At 54.2% G+C, this 21,520-nt stretch overlaps 2 protein-coding genes across 3 annotated transcripts; one reads left to right on the forward strand and one right to left on the reverse strand.

The window, feature by feature from the left end:
- Window positions 1–11,309: 11,309 nt before the first annotated feature.
- Window positions 11,310–21,277, reverse strand: Chtf18 (chromosome transmission fidelity factor 18). Of its 2 annotated transcripts, none has more exons than XM_004652135.2 (22): window positions 21,141–21,277; window positions 20,830–21,009; window positions 20,600–20,747; window positions 20,267–20,435; window positions 19,666–19,758; window positions 19,535–19,587; window positions 19,283–19,421; window positions 18,673–18,882; window positions 17,759–17,856; window positions 17,369–17,492; window positions 17,133–17,284; window positions 16,938–17,031; window positions 16,535–16,633; window positions 16,331–16,461; window positions 15,634–15,781; window positions 14,609–14,833; window positions 14,375–14,524; window positions 14,153–14,283; window positions 13,494–13,638; window positions 13,259–13,387; window positions 12,980–13,037; window positions 11,310–12,897 (listed from the first exon to the last, which is right to left on the reverse strand). In XM_004652135.2, exons 1-22 carry the CDS (start codon window positions 21,229–21,231, stop codon window positions 12,761–12,763), a joined length of 2,904 nt encoding a protein of 967 aa, XP_004652192.2. In that variant the 5' UTR covers window positions 21,232–21,277; the 3' UTR covers window positions 11,310–12,760. The 2 variants fall into 2 exon arrangements, with proteins under 2 accessions (XP_004652192.2, XP_044986327.1); XM_045130392.1 differs by having other exon boundaries at window positions 20,830–21,012; window positions 21,141–21,274.
- Gng13 (G protein subunit gamma 13) lies at window positions 12,164–12,512 on the forward strand. The gene is made up of 2 exons (XM_004652136.2): window positions 12,164–12,285; window positions 12,407–12,512. Exons 1-2 carry the CDS (start codon window positions 12,188–12,190, stop codon window positions 12,510–12,512), a joined length of 204 nt encoding a protein of 67 aa, XP_004652193.1. The 5' UTR covers window positions 12,164–12,187.
- Window positions 21,278–21,520: the final 243 nt, after the last annotated feature.

The raw sequence follows: 21,520 nt of genomic DNA on the forward strand, positions 1-21,520 counted from the left end.
CCCAACTCTAACCCCAGACACCCTGCCAGAGACTGGCCAGAGGGTGTGTCCAGGCCTTGAGGATGCAGCCACAGCTCACATCCAAAGATGGGATGGGATTTTCAGCAGGCAGCCTCTGTGGGAGAACAGAATGCTGTCCACACTGAGCGTCAGTGCCAGGAAACTGAGTCTAAGAAGGAAGAAAGTGACACAAGCAGGTTTCCACTAATCATAATCCAGAAAAAATGGAAGTAGACACTGCAGGCAAGACCACGAAGACTAACATAAAGTGAGTTCTAGATTATTCTGGATCATGGGGGACATCAAAGCTGGAACGAACAATCTAGAAAGCAATGAGGAGAGACAGGAGCTATCGGTCTGTGCAAGCAGAGGTCTAGATGCCTGTGTCACTGAAGACAAGCGGAAACGAGGAAGGGGCTCAGTGATTTAGAATGATGGAACCTGGGAATTGGGAAGGAGTCAGCCATGATCTATGAACTTCGTGCATTTGAAAGTGTGAAAAAGGGCTGGAGGATTGCTTACCGGTTAAAGTATTTGCCTGCAAAGCCAAAGTTTCCTAGTTCAACTCTCCAGGACCCACGTAAGCCAGATGCACAAGGGGACACATGCACCTGGAATTCATTTGCAGTGGCTGCAGGCCCTGGTGCACCCATTCTCTCTCAATATCTCTCTCCCTCTCCCACCCCCTCTGCCTTTTTCTCTCTCAAAAACAAGACCCTGAGAGAACTCTGATTTTCACATACAGTAAGGAAGAAACCAAAGGTCCTAGAACCTGACTGGCCAACACAGGGATGACAGGCAGCAGGTGTCTGTGCTGCGGACACCCACTCACAGGTAGAAGGGTGGCCTGCAGCCACAGTGATACCACAGGTGTGACCTCTCTTGGCGTGTACAAGGAATCTCCTTGTGGAGACACTGGTTAAAGAGTACCGGGCTCGGGCTGGAGAGATGGCTTAGCGGTTAAGCGCTTGCCTGTGAAGCCTAAGGACCCCGGTTCGAGGCTCGGTTCCCCAGGTCCCACGTGAGCCAGATGCACAAGGGGGCGCACGCGTCTGGAGTTCGTTTGCAGAGGCTGGAAGCCCTGGTGCACCCATTCTCTCTCTCTCCCTCTATCTGTCTTTCTCTCTGTGTCTGTCGCTCTCAAATAAATAAATAAAAATTAAAAAAAAAAAAAAAAGAGTATCGGGCTCTTATATCACTCTTTTTTGTTGTTGTTGGTGTTGTTTTGTTTTTCGAGGTAGGGTCTTGCTCTAGCTTAGGCTGACCTGGAATTAACTATGTTGTTTCAGGGTGGCCTCAAACTCATGGCAATCCTCCTACCTCTGCCTCCCAAGTGCTGGGATTAAAGGCATGCGCCACCACGCCAGGCTCATGTCATGCTTTTCCATGTCCCATAACCCTACTCATTCTCGGTAAAAATTTCCATTGAGGAAAAAAAAAAAAAAAAAAGGGAGGGGAGAGGTAAACAGTGGGTCATTAGATCAAATGAGACTTCTGTGCCGTGTCCCCAGGACATGATTCATGGATGCTCACTGGGCTCCAGGGGTCTTGTTTCATTGTACCACAGGCCAAAGCAGTATGGAGACCCAGATCTCAGACAGACTTAATAACCAGATGGCCACATAAACCAAAGGATGAGAAAGAGGTGTGGAAGAGAACAGACACTGCCTGCAGGTACCTCTAAAGGTTTCTGGACACATCCTCACTTTTGATCCCAGACCTGGACCTTAGCAAGATGGAAGAGCAGGAGCACTTGCTTGCTCTCAGAGAAAGGATGATTATAAATAGGGTTCCTGCCAGGTATGGTGGTGCACACCTTTAATCCCAGCACTCAGGAAGCAGAGGTAGGAGGATCATTATGGGTTCGAGGCCACCCTGAGACTACATAGTGAATGCCAGGTCAGCTTGGGCTAGAGCGAGACCCTATCTTGAAAAACCTAAATAAATAAATAGGGATCCCTCAAGCTCACCTCTCCAAGAAGACATTTAATAGTTATACCTGGCTCTTGTTCTCAACCAAGGAGTGGAAAATACATTGTCAAGCCTGTAGGATGGTCTTCTGTGTACAGGGTTAGGACTATGGCCCTCAGGTGAGTCCCAAGCACCTTCCAGGGGGTCACCAGGAAACAGTGGTCTCCAGTCCACTCTGGGTATTGGTGGAATGTTCTAGAAGCTGTGTGACTACAAAGGAGAAGCAGATAGGAGAGCCCCCTATTGCTTGTGAAGAGGTCTACACAAAGCGGTTTCCCTCCTGTGGAATCCTTTACAGGAAAGGTCACTGTTTTCATTAGAATGTCATATTTCTGGGGCAGGGGAGATGGCTCCATTGGTAAAGTGCTCGCCTTGCAAGCATGAGGACCTGAGTGCAAGCCGCAGAACCCACATAGAAAAAGCCTATGGGGCTGGTAGCACTGGTTTGTGATCCCAGTATGGGGCAGCAGGGAGACACACAAGCGTATATATATCCCTGGGGCTTGCTGGCTAGCCAGCCAGTTTAACCTAATAAGTCAAGCTCTAGGCCAAGGAAGAAACTGTATTAGAAAAATACACACACAAAACAGTACTTGGGAGGCAGAGGTAGGAGGGTCACTATGAGTTCAAGGCCACCTTAAGACTACAGAGTGAATTCTAGGTCAGCCTGGGCTAGAGACCCTACCTCAACCTCCCCCCCACCCACCCAGCCAAAGCCAAAGGCCCCAGGTTAAATTCCTCGGGACCTGTATAAGCCAGCTGTACAAGGTGGCACATGTGTCTGGAGTTCGTTTGCAGTGGCTGAAGACCCTAGCACACCCAATGTCTCTGTCTCTGTCTCTTTCTCTCTCAAATAAATAAATTTATTCTCTCATTCTCTCTGATAAACATTTTTTAAATTTCAATATATATTTTTAAAAACCCATTAAGAAGGTGGTCAGAATCTGAGGAACACCTTAGGTTGTACTCTGGCCTTCACCCCATCCTCCCACTTAACATACACACACGATGTTATATTCCTTGCCATGGATTTACCGCTATTTTAAGTGTTGGAAAGTATTTTTAAAACATTCTCTCTTGTCTTATGTAATAGGTGAAATACCCACCAAGATGACCCACATCTCAGGATCTTAAAAACTTTCAGTATTGTTAAGCAGCTCCTGAGACCAGAGTGAGGGCTGGGCTTGTACCCACACTTATAGGCATAGAACCTTCCAGAACTAGACCTGCAGCGTCACCTAGTGGTCATGCCTGCACTTACACAGTGGACGCCACTCATCGAGCAGATGCATTACCTCATACCACTTATAGAAAGACTGTCACCCTGGGATCCCCCCGCCACCATGATACACCTCCAGATGCCCTAGCCTTAATTACATATCTCACCACCCACAGCAGGGCCCACGCAACTGCCACCATGGCAAGAAGGCCCGTGACTGCACCACACATGGAGACGGATGCCATACTGGATCTCCCCCCACACACACACAGGTGACTCCCCCCCTCAAATAGTTCCTTAGTTGTACACTCTCTTATCCAAATCAGGGGCCATGCGATCCCTCTTTCCAAACTCGTCTTTGTTCGGGCACCAAGTGCTGCTTGAGCTTTTCTATGAGGAGCAGCCAGGGAACACGTGCTCCCACAAGCAGGGCACCCTGGCAGACTGAAAGCTGCTTCCATCAGAGCTCACTGTGTTGAACCAATGAGTTAAATGGACTTCCTTACAGAGCATGGGCACGGAGACGCTGCCACAGCATTGAAAGGTCTTATCCCAGCATGGATGACAGCCCCGCCATGTCTGCACAGGTGGAATTCTCTGCCCCTTGATCTTCTGCCTTTTGCTTACTCTCTCTTCCTCTGAGACCACAAGACCCTGTGCACCATTGCATACAGCAGACATGGGGGCAGCTCTCAGGCAAGGGTTGATGACCCCACTCATCTCCTCCTCCTATGAAGGAACATCAACAAGCCCAATCTTGAATATTGTTCGTGAGCAGCCATAGCTGCTTCTGATAAAAACAGCAGTAGATACTCCACCCCCTTGACCTTCTATTCCTGCATGCTCCCATCTTCTCCAAAGGCCATGCGTCATTGCAAATAGCTTGGCTCATGACCCTCCCCATCCCAGGCCCAATCTCAGGAGTCTCTTCCAAGTAGTCTCAGCTGCTCTGATAAAAATGACAATAGTTGTCCTTCTCAGAGGACCCACAGCCCACACAACTGACAGATTCATAACTACTGGTGGTATTATTGGGAAGTGGTGGACACCGGGGGTGGGTCGCTGGGGTGATATGAGGGTGTATCTTGCTTCAGGGCCTCTCTCATTCCCTGCTTGCCAGTCACCATGATGTGATCAGCTTTGTGGCCCCTGCTGCCTCAGTGCTCTGTCTCAACACAAGCCCTCAGCAATGGGACAAGAGACCACATCTTGGAACCTCTGAAACCATGAGTCAAAAATAAGTATTTTCTTCTTTAAAAAAAAATATTTTATTTATTTCTTCATTTATTTGAGAGAGAGAGAGGCAGATAGAGAGAATGGGCATGCAAGGACCTCTAGCCACTGCAAATGAACTCCAGACTCATGCACCACCTTGTACACCTGGCTTAATGTGGGTATTGGGGAATAGAATCTGGATCCTTAGGCTTCACAGGCAAGCACCTTAACTGCTAAGCGATTCTTCCAACCCCCTTTTTTCAAAAACTATTTTATTTATTCACTTATTTGAAAGAGCCCCTTTTCATTTGTTTATCTTAGGTATTTCCTCATAGTAACAAGGTTGACATACCCACAAACTATAACTCATGGGTTAGGTCGGTAGCTTTTCCATCCATAAGGAGGCTAGCTGCCCCACCCGGCCCTTTCAGTCCATTTCTCCTCGCCCTGGTCTTATGGCCTCACAGCACCCCCACCTCACAGTGTCCATCTTGGGGGAACTGCAGCACCTGAAGGTGTCGGGTTTCTTGGCAATACCCGAAAGGACAAACTATAAGTAACCGCAGGGAGAGCACACAGCACTGAGAGCCTCCAAGCACCGGTTTCTTTACAGAATGAAGGCAACGCTCTCCATGGCCCACAAAGACTCAGCTCAGGTTGTGGGAGTACCCTCTCTTTTCACTTCTGAGCCTTACCTACAGTTTCTGGGCAATAGGAAAATCCCATTCAGAATCACATAATCCCTAGTTTAACATTCCATCCACACTGAATGTATCATCTACACTAATATCAGTTTAATGATGTCAACCTTATAAGCACATACAAGCTCCTCACTTGATCCTCTGGACAACTTGTGTTCCCACCCATCCTGATAAGCAGGCAGATCAGGAGGTAGACCATATGACCTAGCTAGCAAGTGGCAGAGCCAGCTGGGATCCCACAGCCATGGCATCATTGACTAGCTCTGTGGGTATGCCACTGTAAAAAAATGAAACCACAGTCAGGTGTGGTGGTGCACACCTTTAATCCCAGCCCTCAAGAGGCAGAGGTAGGAGGATTGCCATGAGTTTGAGGCCAGCCTGAGACTACAGAGTGAATTCCAGGTCAGCCTGAGCTAGAGTGAGACCCTGTCTCAAAACAAGCCAAAAAAAAGAAAAAAAAAAAAAAAGGGAAACTACAGCACAATTCATTCGAAGTTCTTTCTTGTCTATTATTTTCAAGCCTGGAGTTAGCCAACACGTTATTACATAAAATAGGAGTGCACTGATGAGCTGGGGAAGGGAAACTGATTTTATAGACAGAGTGGGGCTGAGGAAAGCTAAAACAAAGAACCAAAAGCAAGGTGGTCATTTCTTTGTATTAAACAAGAATTGTAAAAAAAAAAAAAAAGAATTGTAGGCTGGAGAAATGGCTTAACGGTTAAGTGCTTGCCTGTGAAGCCTAAGGACCCCAGTTCAAGGCTCGATTCCCCAGGGCCCACATTAGCCAGATGCACAAGGGGGCGCACACGTCTGGAGTTCATTTGCAGTGGCTAGAAGCCCTGGCGCATCCACTCTCCTCTCTCTCTGTCTGTCGCTCTCAAATAAATAAAAATAAACAACAAAAATATTTTAAAAACACAAGAATTGTGTGTGGTCACTGTTTTGGACCACGGTCCTGCAGGGCAGAGTCATTTGGACCAGCCACGCTGTTTATTTGGCCTTCATGGAGATCAGGAGAGAAGGCAAATGCCCATGCAGCCCACTTCCAGCTGATAAGCACCCCATGAACTTGGCTGCTGTCTCATTAGCCCTGCAAAGGTTGGACATGGTTTTGAGTGATAGTGTGGGTCTTCCGCATGGCCCCACACTGACCTGGTGCAGACAGTGTTCTACTCTATCCACAGACAAATGCCATCCCAGATTTACTCTATGATCCTGGTCTCAGCCTCAAGCCTACCCAGGAGCCACAAGCACCAGACCACCATGAAGGGGAAGGGACTTGCTGTTCTCCAAGGCTGACTTAACAAAATTAACAGGGTCAGAGAGGAGTGCTCAGCACTGAAATATCTTTATCTATCTAAGGTTCAGGGTACATTGTGGAAGAGGTGGCAGAAAGAATGTAAGAGCCAAAGGTAGGGTAGGATTCTTACAACATGCTTCCCCTAGACACAAAATGGCCTGAATATCCATGACCCCACAGTGCCTGACACTACCTATACAAGACCATCATAATAGGAAGAAAAGATCATGACATCAAAATAAAAGAGAAACTTGCTGGTTGTGGTAGTGCACACCTTTAATCCCAGCACTTGGGAGGCAGAGGTAGGAGGCTCTCCATTAGTTTGAAACCGCCCAGAGACTACAGAGTGAATTCCAGGTCAGCCTGGGCTAGAGTGAGACCTTAAGAGAGACTGATTAAGAGAGGGAGGGGATTTGATGGAGAGTGGAATTTCAAAGGGGGAAGTGGGGGGGGGGGAGGGAATTTACCATGGGATATTGTTTACAATTATGGAAGTTGTCAATAAAAAAAAATTACAGGGTCAGGACCTGGACCACATACAGACATTCTCCCCAAATGTCCACTGTTACCTGCACACCTAGCCTTTAAAGAGTGTCACACTCCTAAGATGCAGTGAACTTAGAGCAATGGAAATGACTCTTGGCCATGGCACTGTGTCCCATAAAATGTAGTTTCGGCTAATCAGATAATGACTAGTTTTAACACCAAGCCCAACTCCAACATGGCAGTCTGTGCACCCATCTGAGAGGCCTGTGCGAGGTAATCCACTTTGCAAGCCAGGCCTTTGTGCTTCCAAACTGGAAATCACCTCCAAGTTGGAAGTAAGCGCTGGCAGCCTAATGCCGATCATGCGGTGGTCGCAGGTCAACTTAGGCCACCTCCGCTCTTCTGAAGCAGGGAACCAAGGTGCCAAGGGACATCTGCCGAGCCGCAATGGCAGCTTCCCTCTGACATCCACCATGCGTGTGGTGTCCACCTAGGAGGTGGTGTGGAGGGTCTAAGTTGGGCAGTGTGGCCGTGTCCGAAGGGCGGCCACCCGCCCGTCCACCCACTGGCCACGTTCCATTCGCTGGGCCACGCTCCGCTAGCCCAGCTAGCTGCGCTGGGTTGGCTGTGCGCCCCAGGCTTCTGCATGAAGCTGTGCTGGGAAAGCAAGGCAAAGGCCACAGCATGTGCACGAGCCCCTGGGCAGCAGTGGAAATATCTGAGATGGGCCCCTGATAGGGCAAGTCTTCCCACATAAATTGTGCCCACATGGAGGAGGAGTTGGAGCGTCCCTGGGCTGTTCTAAAGCTGGCTATGGTCTCTAAGCAGGACAGATTAAGGTTCATACTTAGCCTTGAGAAAGATCTCATATCCCTTGTACAGAACACATTCCACTCCTGCCTCAGTTTACAGTTCACGCAATGACCAGCCTGAAGTCACCTGGGTAGGGCCACTTCCTTGCAAATACAATATCCGGGGTCGTGTCTCCTGATCAGTCTGATACTTCATAAACAGACAGGCAAGCATGGGCCATCACATCAGGGAGGGGGCCTACATGACCAAGCCTGGGCCTCACACTTCTGGACTAGGGTGTGTCCACTCACCACCACCCCCTCAATGGGTCCCTCAGTTGTACCTGAGTGCCAGTGTGCAAGCAAATGCTATAGCTGTTCACCCTGGAATACAGGCCTCCCAACCAAGCCAATCCCAGACACAGGTGGAAGGACATTGTCCCATATAGGGCAGACAACTCCCCACAGGGAACCAGGTGGGTCATTTCCACTCTGGGGCTCCCATATGCCCCCCACCCTCTCACCTTTGTTTTTCTTTGTGTGTGTGTGGGGGGGGGGGTTCGAGTGAAGCCATGCTGGAACCTGGCCTCATCCCTGCCAGGCATTGGGGAAGATGCAGCCTTCTCAGGTGGCCCCTCCCCATTTTCTCATCTAGAAAAACTCAGTGGGTTTGGGGGGCTGTTTCTAGACTCTCTGGAGACATGAAACCAAAGATAATGCGAACAGCCCAACATGACCACACCTGGAAGGGCCACAGTCCCTGTCTACAGGGTCCCCTCCCCCTCCCCTGCCACCCAGAGAGGTTAGCACAGACTTGGCTGGGCAGGGACAGGGTCTCCGTACTCATCAGACGCTCTAGAGCCTGGGAGACCATTTCTAGGCCAGTGCAAGGAGTCCTGGGTGTGCTCACCCAGCGACCCAGTTAGTGGCCTAATTTCATACAGCACCTGGGACAGCTGCTCACATCCACAGGTCAACAGGAGACACTGCCATTCTTTTTTTTTTTTTTTAAGATATACTTTAAAAGATATATTAGCAAGCAAAGAGAGAATGAGAATAGGTGTACCAGGGTCACCTCTTGCTCCTTCACATGAACTCCAGATGCATGTATCACTTTGTGCATGTGGCTTTGTGTAGATACTGGGAACCAAACACAGGCTGTCAGGCTAACCCTTTAATCACTGAGACATCTTTCCAGCCCTGACACTGCCATTTCTTCTTTTTCTTTTTGTTGTTTTTCAAGGTAGAGTCTCACTCTACCCCAGGCTGGAATTCACTATGCAATTTCTCAGGGTGGCCTTGGAACTCTGCCTCCCGAGTGCTGGGATTAAAGGCATGTATCACCACACCCAGCTAATGATTTTTCTTGAAAGCCCTCAAGAACAGTCTAAGCAGGCCAGGGTGTGGCCTAATGCCAAGGGGAGGGGGGATTTCAGATGCCCAAAACTGACTCCTGTTTAAGGAGATTGAGCCTAGATATTTAAAGGCTCCAATTCTAAGGTTGTGGGGGCACATGTGGGGTCTCTGCTTTATCCTGGAGGGACTCACGGGTTCAAGAGAAGCCTAGACCTGGCTGGCCCCGGAGCTGGAGCCTAGTCACACCAGAATTCATATCTTGAGCGCACTCAGTTGATTCACATGGGTTAACTATGTACAAAGCCTGAGTCCAGCACTTCAGTGCTGGGTTAGGAGGCACCAAGGCACACTGGGCCCAGTGCCCATCCTCCTAGGCTCTGGAACTCAACATGTCCCTACTGGAGCCTCAGGTCAGAAACCCTGGTCCCAGTGAATACAGGTAGGTAGGTACCTTTGGGTCCTCTGGAAGTAGAGCCTTTGGGGTGGGTGGCCCCATTCTCAATTGCTCTAGACATAAGGAGATCCCCAACCAGCCAAAGTGGGGTACACATCAAGTCACAAGCACACAGGGGCCCGCGTGGGGGAAGGGGTGGCCATCTGTCCTGAGGCCTGACACCCTTAGCCTTAAGCTTCCCACCCCCAAAATCCACATCAACTAATCCTCAGCTCCTGGCATGCCCCAGTTAGAGATTCAGCCATGTCAACGCACATCAGGGCCCAGGAGGCGTGGTGACCCCATTTCACTGCTCAGATCAGGAAAGCCTGCTGAGTACCTGGGGGTCCTGGAAGCCAAGGGACACCACTTCCCACCCATCTGTTGAACACTAGGGTTTCCTATGGGCCATCTCTCCTGGGCAGGCTAGGTAGCGGGGATGGGGGACCACGAAGATCATCTCTCTGACCCATACTATCCAGGTGGGGCCAAATGAACAGTCAACAGACGCCCAATCTACAGTGTCCAGATCACCTGCAAAGGGCGGGCCCCTCCATGGAGTCCAAGCTTTGCAAGGCTCCAGCCTGTCTTTGCTTCTCCCCCAGAGGTGGCTGCTGCTGCTTAGAATTCAGCCTTCCACGTGTGTCATCAGGTGCTCCTCAGGGATGCAGCTCCCCCAGGCCTCCGGGTGCGTGTGACATCAGGAGTGAGCCTAAGGAAGATGCAAGTGGGTCCTGGGAGATGCAGGCAGGACTGCTGTCCACCTCAGCCTCTCTGAGGAGTGCTTAGATGAAGAAAGGGTTCTGCCTCCTCAGAGCCCTTAAAGGCCAGCCAGCCTCACCTTCCAAGGTGGCAGGTTCTGTAGTACCCATGGGTGGGCATGATTTTCAAATCAATTTCAACTCAGGGAAGACTGAAGAGTGGCTGCCCCGTTTTGAGAAATTGCCTGAGAATGGGGAAGGGGGCACCCCACAGAAATCAGTTCCTTAGTGGATCATGTCCTAAGCCCTATGGGGCAAGCCCGCTGACCCACAAGGCACTCCCATCATAGACACCACTGAGGATCACCTGTAGCCAGTGAGATGGAGACCACAGCTGGGGGGTGGGGGGGCGGGGGAGCTCTCTGGGAGCACTGGAAGCTCCAGACCATGGGAGTCTCGGGCTGGAACTTGATTCAGCCCTTTAGGACCCTGATATCATTACAGTTCAGAGACCCACTCAGCCCTGTTGATGACTTGGATTCGATGAGTCCCATAGCGGCAAGTCAGCCCCATGGGGAGACTAGCTAAGGCTGGCAGAGCAGTGGCGGCGTGCGGAGGGTGGGGGGGAGTGGCTCCTGGGACGGGCTCGGCCCTGTGAAGGCGGTGCCAGGGCCCCAGGTGGCAGGAGTGGGCGGGACGCATGTCCAGGCTCCACTGCCCTGGCCAGCCCAGCCTCACTTCATACATCCCACGGACTTTGTCGTCTCTCTCTCTCTCGGCCATCACCTTCCAAAGTAAGTCCCATGAACAAGACCCTTGTAGTGACAGGAAACAGGCCCGGGACTCAGACTTGCCCAGGTGGGGTCCTTTATGCCAACCCCAGTTCCTGGGACCAGAAAAGCTGTCTGCAAGCCCCATGGGCGGGGAAGGGCAGGGCGGCAGCCAGAGCGACCCCTGCTACGCAGAGCCGGGGTAGCACCGCGGCGCCCTATTGGGCCGTGCCGGTCCGGCGCTGTGCGCGCCGCCTGCCTGCAGGTGCCTGTGTGCTCCTGGCCCAGGCTCAGCGGGCACAGGCAGCGGCGAGCGACATCCCCAACCCCGGGTGGTCCCACGCACAAGGAGCCACAGCTACTCGACCCACGTGGCTGTTCACGCATAGTCAGAGAAGGAGTCTTGCCAGGGTGGGCATCTGGGGTCCTTGGGAGGTGGGGAGGTCTTTGACATCGGCCCCTCTAGGGTTAGCACCACCAGGCCCTGGACCCTGCCTAGGGTAAGGGCAAGCAACTTCATGTTGGAAGGCTAGCACTCCATAGGTTGCTAGACAACCTCCCAAGGTCAAGGAAGTGGGGTTGGGGTGTGAAACCTGGGTGGAGCAAGAGGTGACCACCCCGGCTACCCCCAACTGGCTCTCCTCCAATTGACAGGTTGGTGACTGGTGCTTGTCAAACACTGGCCCCAGGAGGCTACCCACACCCCAAGTCCTGGGCTTGCTGGGAAGCCTCTGTCCCCAGATTCTAGGGACATATCCCACCTCACCAGATGCAAATTGCAGCCAAATCCTCCAGGCTCCAGGTTGAACCTAGTCTCTGCCCATGCAAAAGAGGCACCCAGGGTCAGGCAGCATCCAGCCTCTGTGGGGTGGCTCCAAGTTGGAAGTGGGCCCCAGAGAGTAGGAGACTGCTGTAGCCAGGGACAGGGTGGGAATGAGGGGGGGGTATCTTCCTAGCTAGGCTGGGTCATGAGATCCAAAGTGCCAAGTATGAAGTTTGCTTTGCAGCTAATCAGCCCCACCGGGCAGGGGAAGCCCAGTAGGCCTCATTAGCAGGGCCTTGTAGTTCCCAGCACTACCACTGTGGACCTCAGGAAGGGCAGATGGGTGGTGGGGGACCAGGGGTAATCGCCCTTGGGTAGCAGGTAGAACCCTTACTGTCCTGGGAAATGACTATAGACCCAACTCTTGCCTCTTCCACTGTCCGGCAGCCTCAGGCTGGCTACTTCCGAAGGCCCCGATGCCATGGAGGAGTGGGATGTCCCCCAGATGAAGAAAGAGGTAGAAAGTCTTAAGTACCAACTGGCCTTCAAGAGAGAGATGTCCTCCAAGACCATCCCTGAGTGAGTGGCCCCTCTGATGTGTTATTTGCCTGCCCCTTCACTGGTTGAGGGGGCCAGAATCTCCAGCTTTGGTGGGCAAATGACAGAAGAGGTCAGCACTCACTGCAGCCCCCATTCATAGGCTCCTCAAGTGGATCGAGGATGGGATCCCCAAGGACCCCTTCCTGAACCCTGACTTGATGAAGAATAACCCTTGGGTGGAGAAGGCCAAGTGCTCCATTCTGTGACCCCATCTCCATGTGTAAGGTGCAACTTCATAAAGACTTCTCTTGGTATCTGTGCGTTTTGTTTGTTTTTGTTTTTTTGTTTTTCGAGGTAGGGTCTCACTCTAGTCCAGGCTGACCTTGAACTCATAGTGATCCGCCTATCTCTGCTTTCTGAGTGCTGGGATTAAAGGTGTGTGCCCCCACGCCCAGCTGGTATCAGTGCTTATAAGTTCCATGGCAGCCAGCAACCTGGTGTCAGGGCAGTGAGGCTACAGCAGGTCCTTGATGTACACATTGCGTCGCACAGCATTGGAGACACCCTCATTGAACCGGAACCACACCTCACTTCTGCCCACAGCCACGCCCATGTGCCACTCAGCTGTGTCCTTCTTGGGGGCTTCAGCCTCTGTGATGACAAGATTACAGCTTAGCAGACCTTAACCCACGGCCCTGCCCCCTCTTCCCCTCCTTCCATGACCCTCACACACCTGGGCTTGGGACTGCCACTCTCTTGACAAGCACACGTCCAAAGAAGTCCCTTTCAGGCTGGCAGGGAAAAGGGGCCATTAGGCTGTTGGAGTGGATGGGTGGGGGACACCTAGGCCTTCCTCATGGGGCAGAAGCCTCGAGTGCCTCTGAGCAAGCCCAGGACCAGGGGAACCTTTCCCAACCCAATATCTAATCAAGGAGTGGGACTGAACATCAAGGAACTGGACCAAGTGGGTCGTTGGAGCCAGCCCCATTTTCTACTCAGCAGGCCACCTCACCTGCTCCTCCACAGCTGCTCTCTTCATGATGTGTTCCAGCCTTTGCTCATGGTTGCGTGGGGCAGGTGGCCTTATCCCTTTATTCCCACTGTCTCCCACATTTTCAGGCCCTACAGGACTCTGGTCCACCTGAAGTGTGGTAAGCACTGGTTGGTCAAGGCCAGTCTACCGACAGTATCTATTCCAAGAACTGTCATCCTGGCTCCCTTTGTCCCAGCACTCTGGACAGGCTCACCTGAGGGCCACTTCTAGCCCAGGCCAAAGCCTCTGCCCGCCGCATCTTCTCCACTTCAATCTCCCGGGCAATGAGCTGCTTGGCCTGGTAGGTGAGGGGTTTGCGGGCAGGAAGCTCAGGGAAGCGGCAGACCTGTTCCACGTTCCTGCTCAGATGGATGAGACAAGACACCAGGGTACCCATCAGCCTGTGGCATCAACCCCATGCGGAACTCAAGAACAAGAGCAGATGGGATCCCTACACTGCCACACTCCAGCCTTGTGCCGGGGGGACTGACTGCCTCAAGCTTCAGCTCCCCCAACACAAGCGAGGATGACAAGGAACTTCCCAGGGCGTAGGAAGTAAGACAATAGGCAGAGACAACAGGCCCTGGACACTGGTGCACTCACTGGGACAGCAGATGACAGGGTTGCTGCTGCTATGCTACACTACAGTTCTAGAAGCAGCAGACACACACAGGCCCACCCACTTTGTGAAGGACACTGAGGCTAGATGAGCCCTGAACTGAAAGTTGGGCCCCAATGTAGTACCACCCATGTCTGAGTGAGGGCTAAGCTGGAGCTGACCACTCCCTGAACACCTCACTAACACCACGCTGCTATTGGCACCCACATTACAGCTCCCAGGGCTCTCCCTGCCCTAGGTGCTGGGAGACTCACGGCTCTAGCTTATAGAGGTACTGGCCATCAGGTGTGCGCTCCTGGTGGTAGGTGAGACTGTAGGCCAGCATGGTCCCCACGAGGCTGGACAGCTGCTGCTTCTCACGGGCACTGTACAGCTGTGTGCTCACCTGGGGGTGGGAGTGGAGCATGGAGGGAGTCGGAGCAAGGCCAGAGGCTGTCCCAAACACAAGTCCTACCCTCTTCAAGCCCGATACTCACAGGGCGCAGCTTGGGCGCAAGGACCTCGAGGAGCAGGCAGAGGGTGTCTAGAACAAGGGCCTGGGGTGTGGCATGGCTACGGGTGGCTGGTGCCATGCCCGACACTAGCATCTGGATCTGGTTCCTAGTGTGATTCATCCGGGTCTGGGCCTAAGGCACAGAGTAAGGCAGGCCCAGGTGAGCAGACCGCGCTGGGGCCAGGCCCTGGGCACGGTGTTGGAGGGGGAAGCACACCTCCTGCTGGCTGCTGGGGAAGGAAATCCGGGGCACGTGGCTGGAGGCGAAGAGCACGTGGAAGGCCGCTGGCAGGAAGGGCAGGTAGCGGAGAAGCTGGAAGCTCTGGCTGTGGTGGGCCGCCTGCTCCAGCAGGTCATCAAAGGCCAGCCAGTCGAGGGCACAGCACACAGTGCCCAAACTGGAGTCCCGCAGCCGCAGGCGCAGGAAGTTGTCAAACAGGCCCTGTAAGTAGTATGTAAACCCTGAACTCCTGCAAAGGGTATCACCCACCCACAGCATAAGCACCAGCCACAGAACCCTTCCCTCCGCTGCTAAGCCCTGCCCTGCTAAGTCCAGCATGTAGGGGTTGGGTTGGTTGCCAGTCCCAGGGAGGGTCCACCCTGAGCTGCCCACACTCATCTTATGTCGATCTGAGGGGCAGAATAGTCCATCTGCTTGCTCCCAGGAGCCCACATGCCCCCCCCCCAGCCCCTCCATGAAGTGACAAGGAAACTATCCCCAGAATCTACAGCATGGCAGCCCTCAGCTCCCCCCACGTGGGAACCCTGTCCCCACTGGCTGCACAGCCCTGCCCCTCCACGCTGAATTTCCGGATCGGTCATGGATTCCCAATCGCTAATCCAAAGCTGCTTACGGTTGGGAGGTGGCTTAGGCAGAGCCTGGTTGGTGGGGGGAGTGTGGAGGCAGGCCACCTCTGCCATTTGTCCCAACTCAAACTACACCCCACCTGCTCTCCACCTCATGTGTACCCTACCTCTAGAATCTAGTCACTCTGGGCCCCCATGTGGACCTCAGCCCCATCCGCAGGTGGCTCTCAAACTGCAGCCCATAGTCTATCCTCAGATGCCCTGTGCCTCCCTGCTGTTTCCTCCAACCTTGCTCCTTTAGTTCCTCTCCTGCCCCGGCTCCTTCCACCCACCCACCCACACTCCCCATTTTGGTCCCTATCCAGAGCATCACCTGTTCACCATCTAATCTCCTTAGTGCAGGAGGGCCAGGTGAACAGAGGGAGGGACAGGTACCTGGACCACCTTCTCATGCTCGCCTGCAGAAGTGGTGACACGCAGGATGTGGTAGAAGCGTTGAGAGGCCAGGGTCAGAGAGCCTTTGTCCCTGTCACTGAGTAGGACAGCATGAGCTGGAAGGGTTGGGTCCTGGCCCACAAGTCGCCTGCAGATAGAGGGTCCCAAGACTGAGACCAAGTTCAGCTGAAGGCAAGGGTGCCCCGCCCATTCCAAACACACCCTGTGAGTTCTGGGCAGGGCCTCGGCTGGCCTGAGCGCTGGGTTTTCACTGCCCTGAGCGTGCTGGGAGACTCCCTGAAGCAGAGGCCCAGGTCCCGAGAAGACGATGCTGGGACTCACCAAGGAGGGTCAGGGAAGGACACCCTGAGGACCCAATATGGAAACAACCCACAGACTCAGAAGACTCTGGGCATCAAGCCTAAGTCGGGGTAGACAGGACTGCTCCCTGCCCACCTGAGGGCACACGTGAGGCCAGGCAGAGCTGTACCCATGAGCCCCAGCAGCACTGTGTGCATCCTAGGACATCCAGGCAGCTTCTGAAGGCCATGAATGGGTACAGGGGGATGGGAGGAAAGGCCAAAGCAGGGCCTGGAAGGCCAGGTCACTGTCCCTAAAGATGGTGCAGGTCTGCACATACGAGGGCTCTAGGCACAATGAACATCAGGACTGAGGCTGATCAGCTCACACCACCTACCTCTGAGCCCGAGGCAACTGGAAGACCTCCTGCCACACAGAGAAGAGACCCTTGCGCTGGTCCTTCAGACCAACATGGGCAGTCTGCACATCCCGCACACTCAGCTCCCGCCGGCCTCGCCCATAAAGGAACTGGACAGAGAATGGAGTGAGCAGATTGACCCAGCCCAGCCCAGCCTACCCTCCACCTAGGTCACCAGCTCACCTGTAGGGTGTTGATGCAGGCACGGATGTCATTATCGGTTTTCTCACAGAGGGCAGCTAGGGCACCCGGGTCAGCTTGCATGCCCTGCCGCAGGGAAATCTAGGGGCAAACCTAGCACTGAAGTGCCCACCACTGCCAAGGGGGCACATGGCCAGTGGTGCCCACCATGTGGCCAGCAGCCCAGTTCTCTGGATAGAGGTGAGCAGCCCCTGTCACGTACATGGCTAGATAGTGAAGGCCCTAGGACCAGAGCACACCCTGGCCTGACAGCAGACCACCACACAGGCGTCTGATCACAGAGAACCAGGGCACTAGAGGGAGGGAAGGAGACATGGGAAGGGAGTCCAAGACCAAGGAGTCCCGCCTCCCCACTGGAAGCGAACCCCCACCCGGTTCTGCTAACCTCCTGGAGCCGCTGCACCAGCCTGGAGGGTAGAGTCGGAGGGACATGGAGGAGGAAGGCCTGCTGCTTCAACTGCCGCAGAGATGGCGTGAACCTGCGGGAAGGAACCTGCAGTGGCCACAGCAAGGACAGCCACAGGAGCCAGGCTGGAAGACACTCCCACCCAGGGCTAGCCCCACCCTCTACCCCACTCACTGGTCATTGCAGATACAGATGATAGGCCTTGTCAGAAGTCCCCCCTCGGCCCTGCGCCGCCGGGCCCCACCCACAAGCACAGCTGGCCCTTCTGGGTCAGCCTCTTGCAGACCCTTGCGATTCAAGATGTTCAAGAGAACACTGATGGCGGCCTTCAGGGAGACACAGAAGGGCACAGTGAGCAAGGCCCAGTGCTCTGTGCCCCACCCACCCACCCGGGCATCAGGGAAGCCCACCGTGGGGGCCCCATCAATCTCATCAATGATCAAACAGTTGGGCCTCCCACCCGCGCCCAGCACCGACTCCATCTGCGTGGCGGCCTCAATACGCGTGCGGAAGGCCTCAGGGCTGCGGTCATCACTGCAACAAGGCCGAGAGAAGAGTTGCTGAGTGACAGCCAGCACCCCATAAAGCAGCATTAGGGCACCATCCATCCATGTTTGTGGGCCCCCACTGAACATGGCCACCATCGACCCCAGAAAGGCCTGAAGGACAACATCCCACCCTCTGCCCAAGTATCCAGGCTCCAAGTCCCACACGTCAGAACTCCTCCAACCATCGTCTCGGAGCTATACCCCAGGTACATGAGACAAGACCCCCAGAAAAAGACCTTCCCCTCCACTCACCTTGCATTCATCTCCACCACACAGTACCCTGCATGCCGTGCGACCACATGTGCCAGTGTGGTCTTACCCAGTCCGGGGGGGCCACACAGCAGTGCTACCTGAAGCCAAGGTTGAGGACAATGAGCTGCTGACCACTCAAGCCTCCGAGGAGTCCCTGGCCAGCTCCTGCCCAGCAGCCAGGAGTTAGAAATCTGTACACAAGGCTGATCTCACCCCTGCCCCCATGCAAACCATCAAACAACATCCAAAGCTTGAGGGGTGGCTTAGTGGTTAAGGCACTTAACCCACAAAGCCAAAGGACCCAGATTCAATTCTCTAGGACCCACATAAGCCAGATGCACAAGGTGGCACATGCGCCTGGCGTTCATTTGCAATGGCTGGAGGCCCTATAGTGCCCATATTCTGCCCCATCCTCTCAAACACATAAAAATTTTAAAAAAAAATTAAGAACACCCAGCATTCTCAGAGAGAAAACCTTGCAAGAATTAAGTTACATGCCGGGCGTGGTGGCGCACGCCTTTAATCCCAGCACTCGGGAGGCAGAGGTAGGAGGATTGCCATGAGTTCAAGGCCACCCTGAGATGACAGAGTTAATTCCAGGTCAGCCTGGACCAGAGTGAGACCCTACCTCAAAAAAAAAAAAAAAAAAAAAAAAAAAGAATTAAGTTACATGCAGAGCTGACAGGCTCACTAGGATCCACCCACCACTCACTAGACTATGCTGGTGAGGTAGAGGCCTTCAAAAAGTGCTGACTCTCCCAAAACCCTTAGGAGAATGGACTCAAGTGAAAACTCACAACACTGGCCCTGACATCATCACACTCCCAGCCTGCAGAAGAGCTAAGTGTGCCTCAAGGACCCTAGAGCACAACGCCTCAGGTTGAGGCGTCCATAGCAGGCCACTTGCTGCTCACCTTCTGCCGGGGCCGCCGGCTGGGGTCCAGCTCAGCCTCCAGCATCTCCTCCAATACTTGCTCATAGCTTTTCCACTTGCCAGGGGCTGCAGCCTCCTTCCCAACCCGAGCTGCCTCTGTACCAGGTCTGGGCTTCCGGGCAGGCTTCTCGTGGCCAAACACCACGAGGTCCCACAGCTTCAGCCACTTGAGGAGGCAGCGATTGGTGAACTGCAGAAAGAGAGCTTATGAAGAGGGCCACTGCCCACCCACATGTCCATGCAGGCAGGACCACTAAAGGCCCCATTCAGCTGTCAGTGGGCAACAGCCCCACCAAGACATCCATCCCCATGGTTCTGGCCCAGACTCTGGATCCTCTGTGCTGCTTCAGCACAGCTCAGCAGCAGCTGCTGAGAATGAGGAAAGGCTAGGAAATCCCAGACCTTCAGCCCACTCCACAGAATGAGCAGCAAGCAATAAGCCAGCTGACTCAGTTTCCCCTAACACCCACTCCACAGAGCCAATCAGCATCCTGAGCACCCAGTGGACTAGTGACACCAAGATGAGCTAGGTCCCAGCTTCCCTGTGCTGACAGAGAAGCCAATGGTACTGAGTGAAAATAAGAGCTCACATCATCACTGAGGAGCTCCGTGTAGTGCTGGGGGGCAAACTCATCCACCCAGAGGCAGTGCTGTACGGTGTCTTGGCTGTGGGCCTGTTCCTCGCTGGGGTTCCCTACAGGCAGCGCCTCCTCCTGCTCAGACCTGAGACTGCAGAGAATCGTGCCCTGAGCTGATGAATAGGAGCCACAGTGACCCTGCCCACCACATACCCCACAGGGTCAATCCAAGAAGTCGCAAGATGGGCAGGGCACACAAGTCACCTGTGCAGAGTGTCTGAGAGCTGCTGGGCCTCCTGAAGCACACGGTGCCGTCGCTATACAATGGGACAGGCTAGTCAGGATGGCTTCAACTAACCACCCCCCTGCACAAAGTCCAACTCCATGGACCCTACCTCACTGTCAACATGCTCCTTCAGGACGGTGAAGGGTACACCCAGCAGGTTCAGCTGGCCACAGCTTCTCCACTGGACATCTGGAAGAGGATTCTGGGTGGAAGGAAGGTAACTGTCATCTCTTTACCCCTCCTTGGTCATTGGGCCACCCACAAAGCCCTCCCCCACAGAAGATGGTTGAGGGAAATAGATAACTAAGGAAAATAAACCCTATCTAGGCAGGAAGGTCAGAAGAGGGGCCCCCATGCCACCAAAAAAAAAAAGGAAAAAGGACAAAGGACAAAGAAAAAACGAAGAGGGCTTCCCTAAGAACCAGATGGGTCAAGCCCAACCGAGTACAACTTAAAGATGAGAGGAGAAGAGGACTAAAGGCAAACAGCTGAGGGCAGGGTGGCACTGGAAGGCTGCCCTCTAAGGCCAGACCTAAAGCAGTACCACTCTTGCCAACACTGGGCTGCGTGGATGTAGATGTGCACATCCGGCCACTCAGACTGGTGGAACCCACCTGCCAAGCTAGCTGAAAGGCCCACTAACATGAGGGGACCCTTCCTGGATATACCTACCAAGGCCAGACCCATTTTTGTGGTCACACAGCACCCACCTGCACCCCAGTCCCTGTGGGGTCAGCATGCAACACCAGAAAGGCCCGGTCTCCACCTGTGGATGTCACATTGATGTAATCTTCCAAGACAGGGGGCCGTCTCAGGACAGGATTACGAAGGCCTGGCACAGCCTGTGTTGTACCCTTGTCAACAGCAGCGTCCAGGGGCCTGTGAGGGAGAAGTGCTTCCAGTCACTCTTGATGAGGTGGCTGGACCCCTCATGCCCCAGCCCTCCTATAGGCCCACTCTCCTAGAGTCTCATCCAGGGGCAGGCAACCTTCTAAGACCCCCTTAGACCGGTATAGTGGAACAGGGTGCCTCAAACCACACACCCAGCCTCCCAAAGCTCAGAGGGGACCTCAGGACTCAGCGGGGGAGTGATGCTCCCTAGATGGGAGTCCAGAAACAGAGCCTCCTCCATCTCTGGCTCGAAATTCAGCCTCTTCACCACCTCCAGCCGGGGTCGTTTGCTCCTAGGGGCTGCGGAGAAAGATGCAGGGAAGAGGAGGCCAGTCCTCAGCCTTCCTCCACCCTCAGCGCCCTGGACCCATCTCGGACATACTGAGGGGCAAGGGATCATCCCTAGGAGCAGTCTTCCTGACACTGTGGCTGCCGTTCCCTGGACACCCAGAGGGAAGGGGGAGCGGGACGACATCTCCGCCAGTGATAGCCTCCTCGAAGGTCAGCTGGCGCCGGCTTGCAGGGAGCTGCGGGCTCCCGGAGGGCGGCAGGGCCGGAGTCCCTGCTGATGGAAAGACACAGCAGCCGTCCGTGGTAGGATGCGACCTCGGCGCCCCCACGTCCTCCGCACAGCCCTCCCGGACTACCGCATGGGAGGCCGCTATCTCGCCGCGCCCCAAAACAGGCGCCCACCTTCCAGCTCGGCCAACACCTCGAGCTCGGCCGCGAACTGGTTGTGGAAGTCGTCCTCAATGCCGTACAGCTCCTCCTCGTAGTCCTCCATAGCCGACAACAAGCCGGCAGGCTACCCGCCCGCTGCCCGCCACCCGCCACCGGACCCACCGCCCGCGCGCTGCAAGCCTCCCGCGCTGCAGTCCCGGCGCGCAGCTCGCCCCGCGAGCGTCCTAGCGCCGCCAATCAGCGACCCGGAATGCCCAGAGGCGCTCGCCATTGGTCAGCGAGGTGGGCGGGGATTCACGTGCAGGCTACCCGGAAGGGGCGGAGTCAGCACTGAGTGGTGGAAGCAGTCAGCCGAGGGTGCTCTCCATTGGCCGGCGTGGCGGGGATGGAGC

Source organism: Jaculus jaculus, chromosome 11 (assembly GCF_020740685.1).
Source record: "Jaculus jaculus isolate mJacJac1 chromosome 11, mJacJac1.mat.Y.cur, whole genome shotgun sequence".
NCBI classification, from domain to species: Eukaryota; Metazoa; Chordata; class Mammalia; order Rodentia; family Dipodidae; genus Jaculus; species Jaculus jaculus.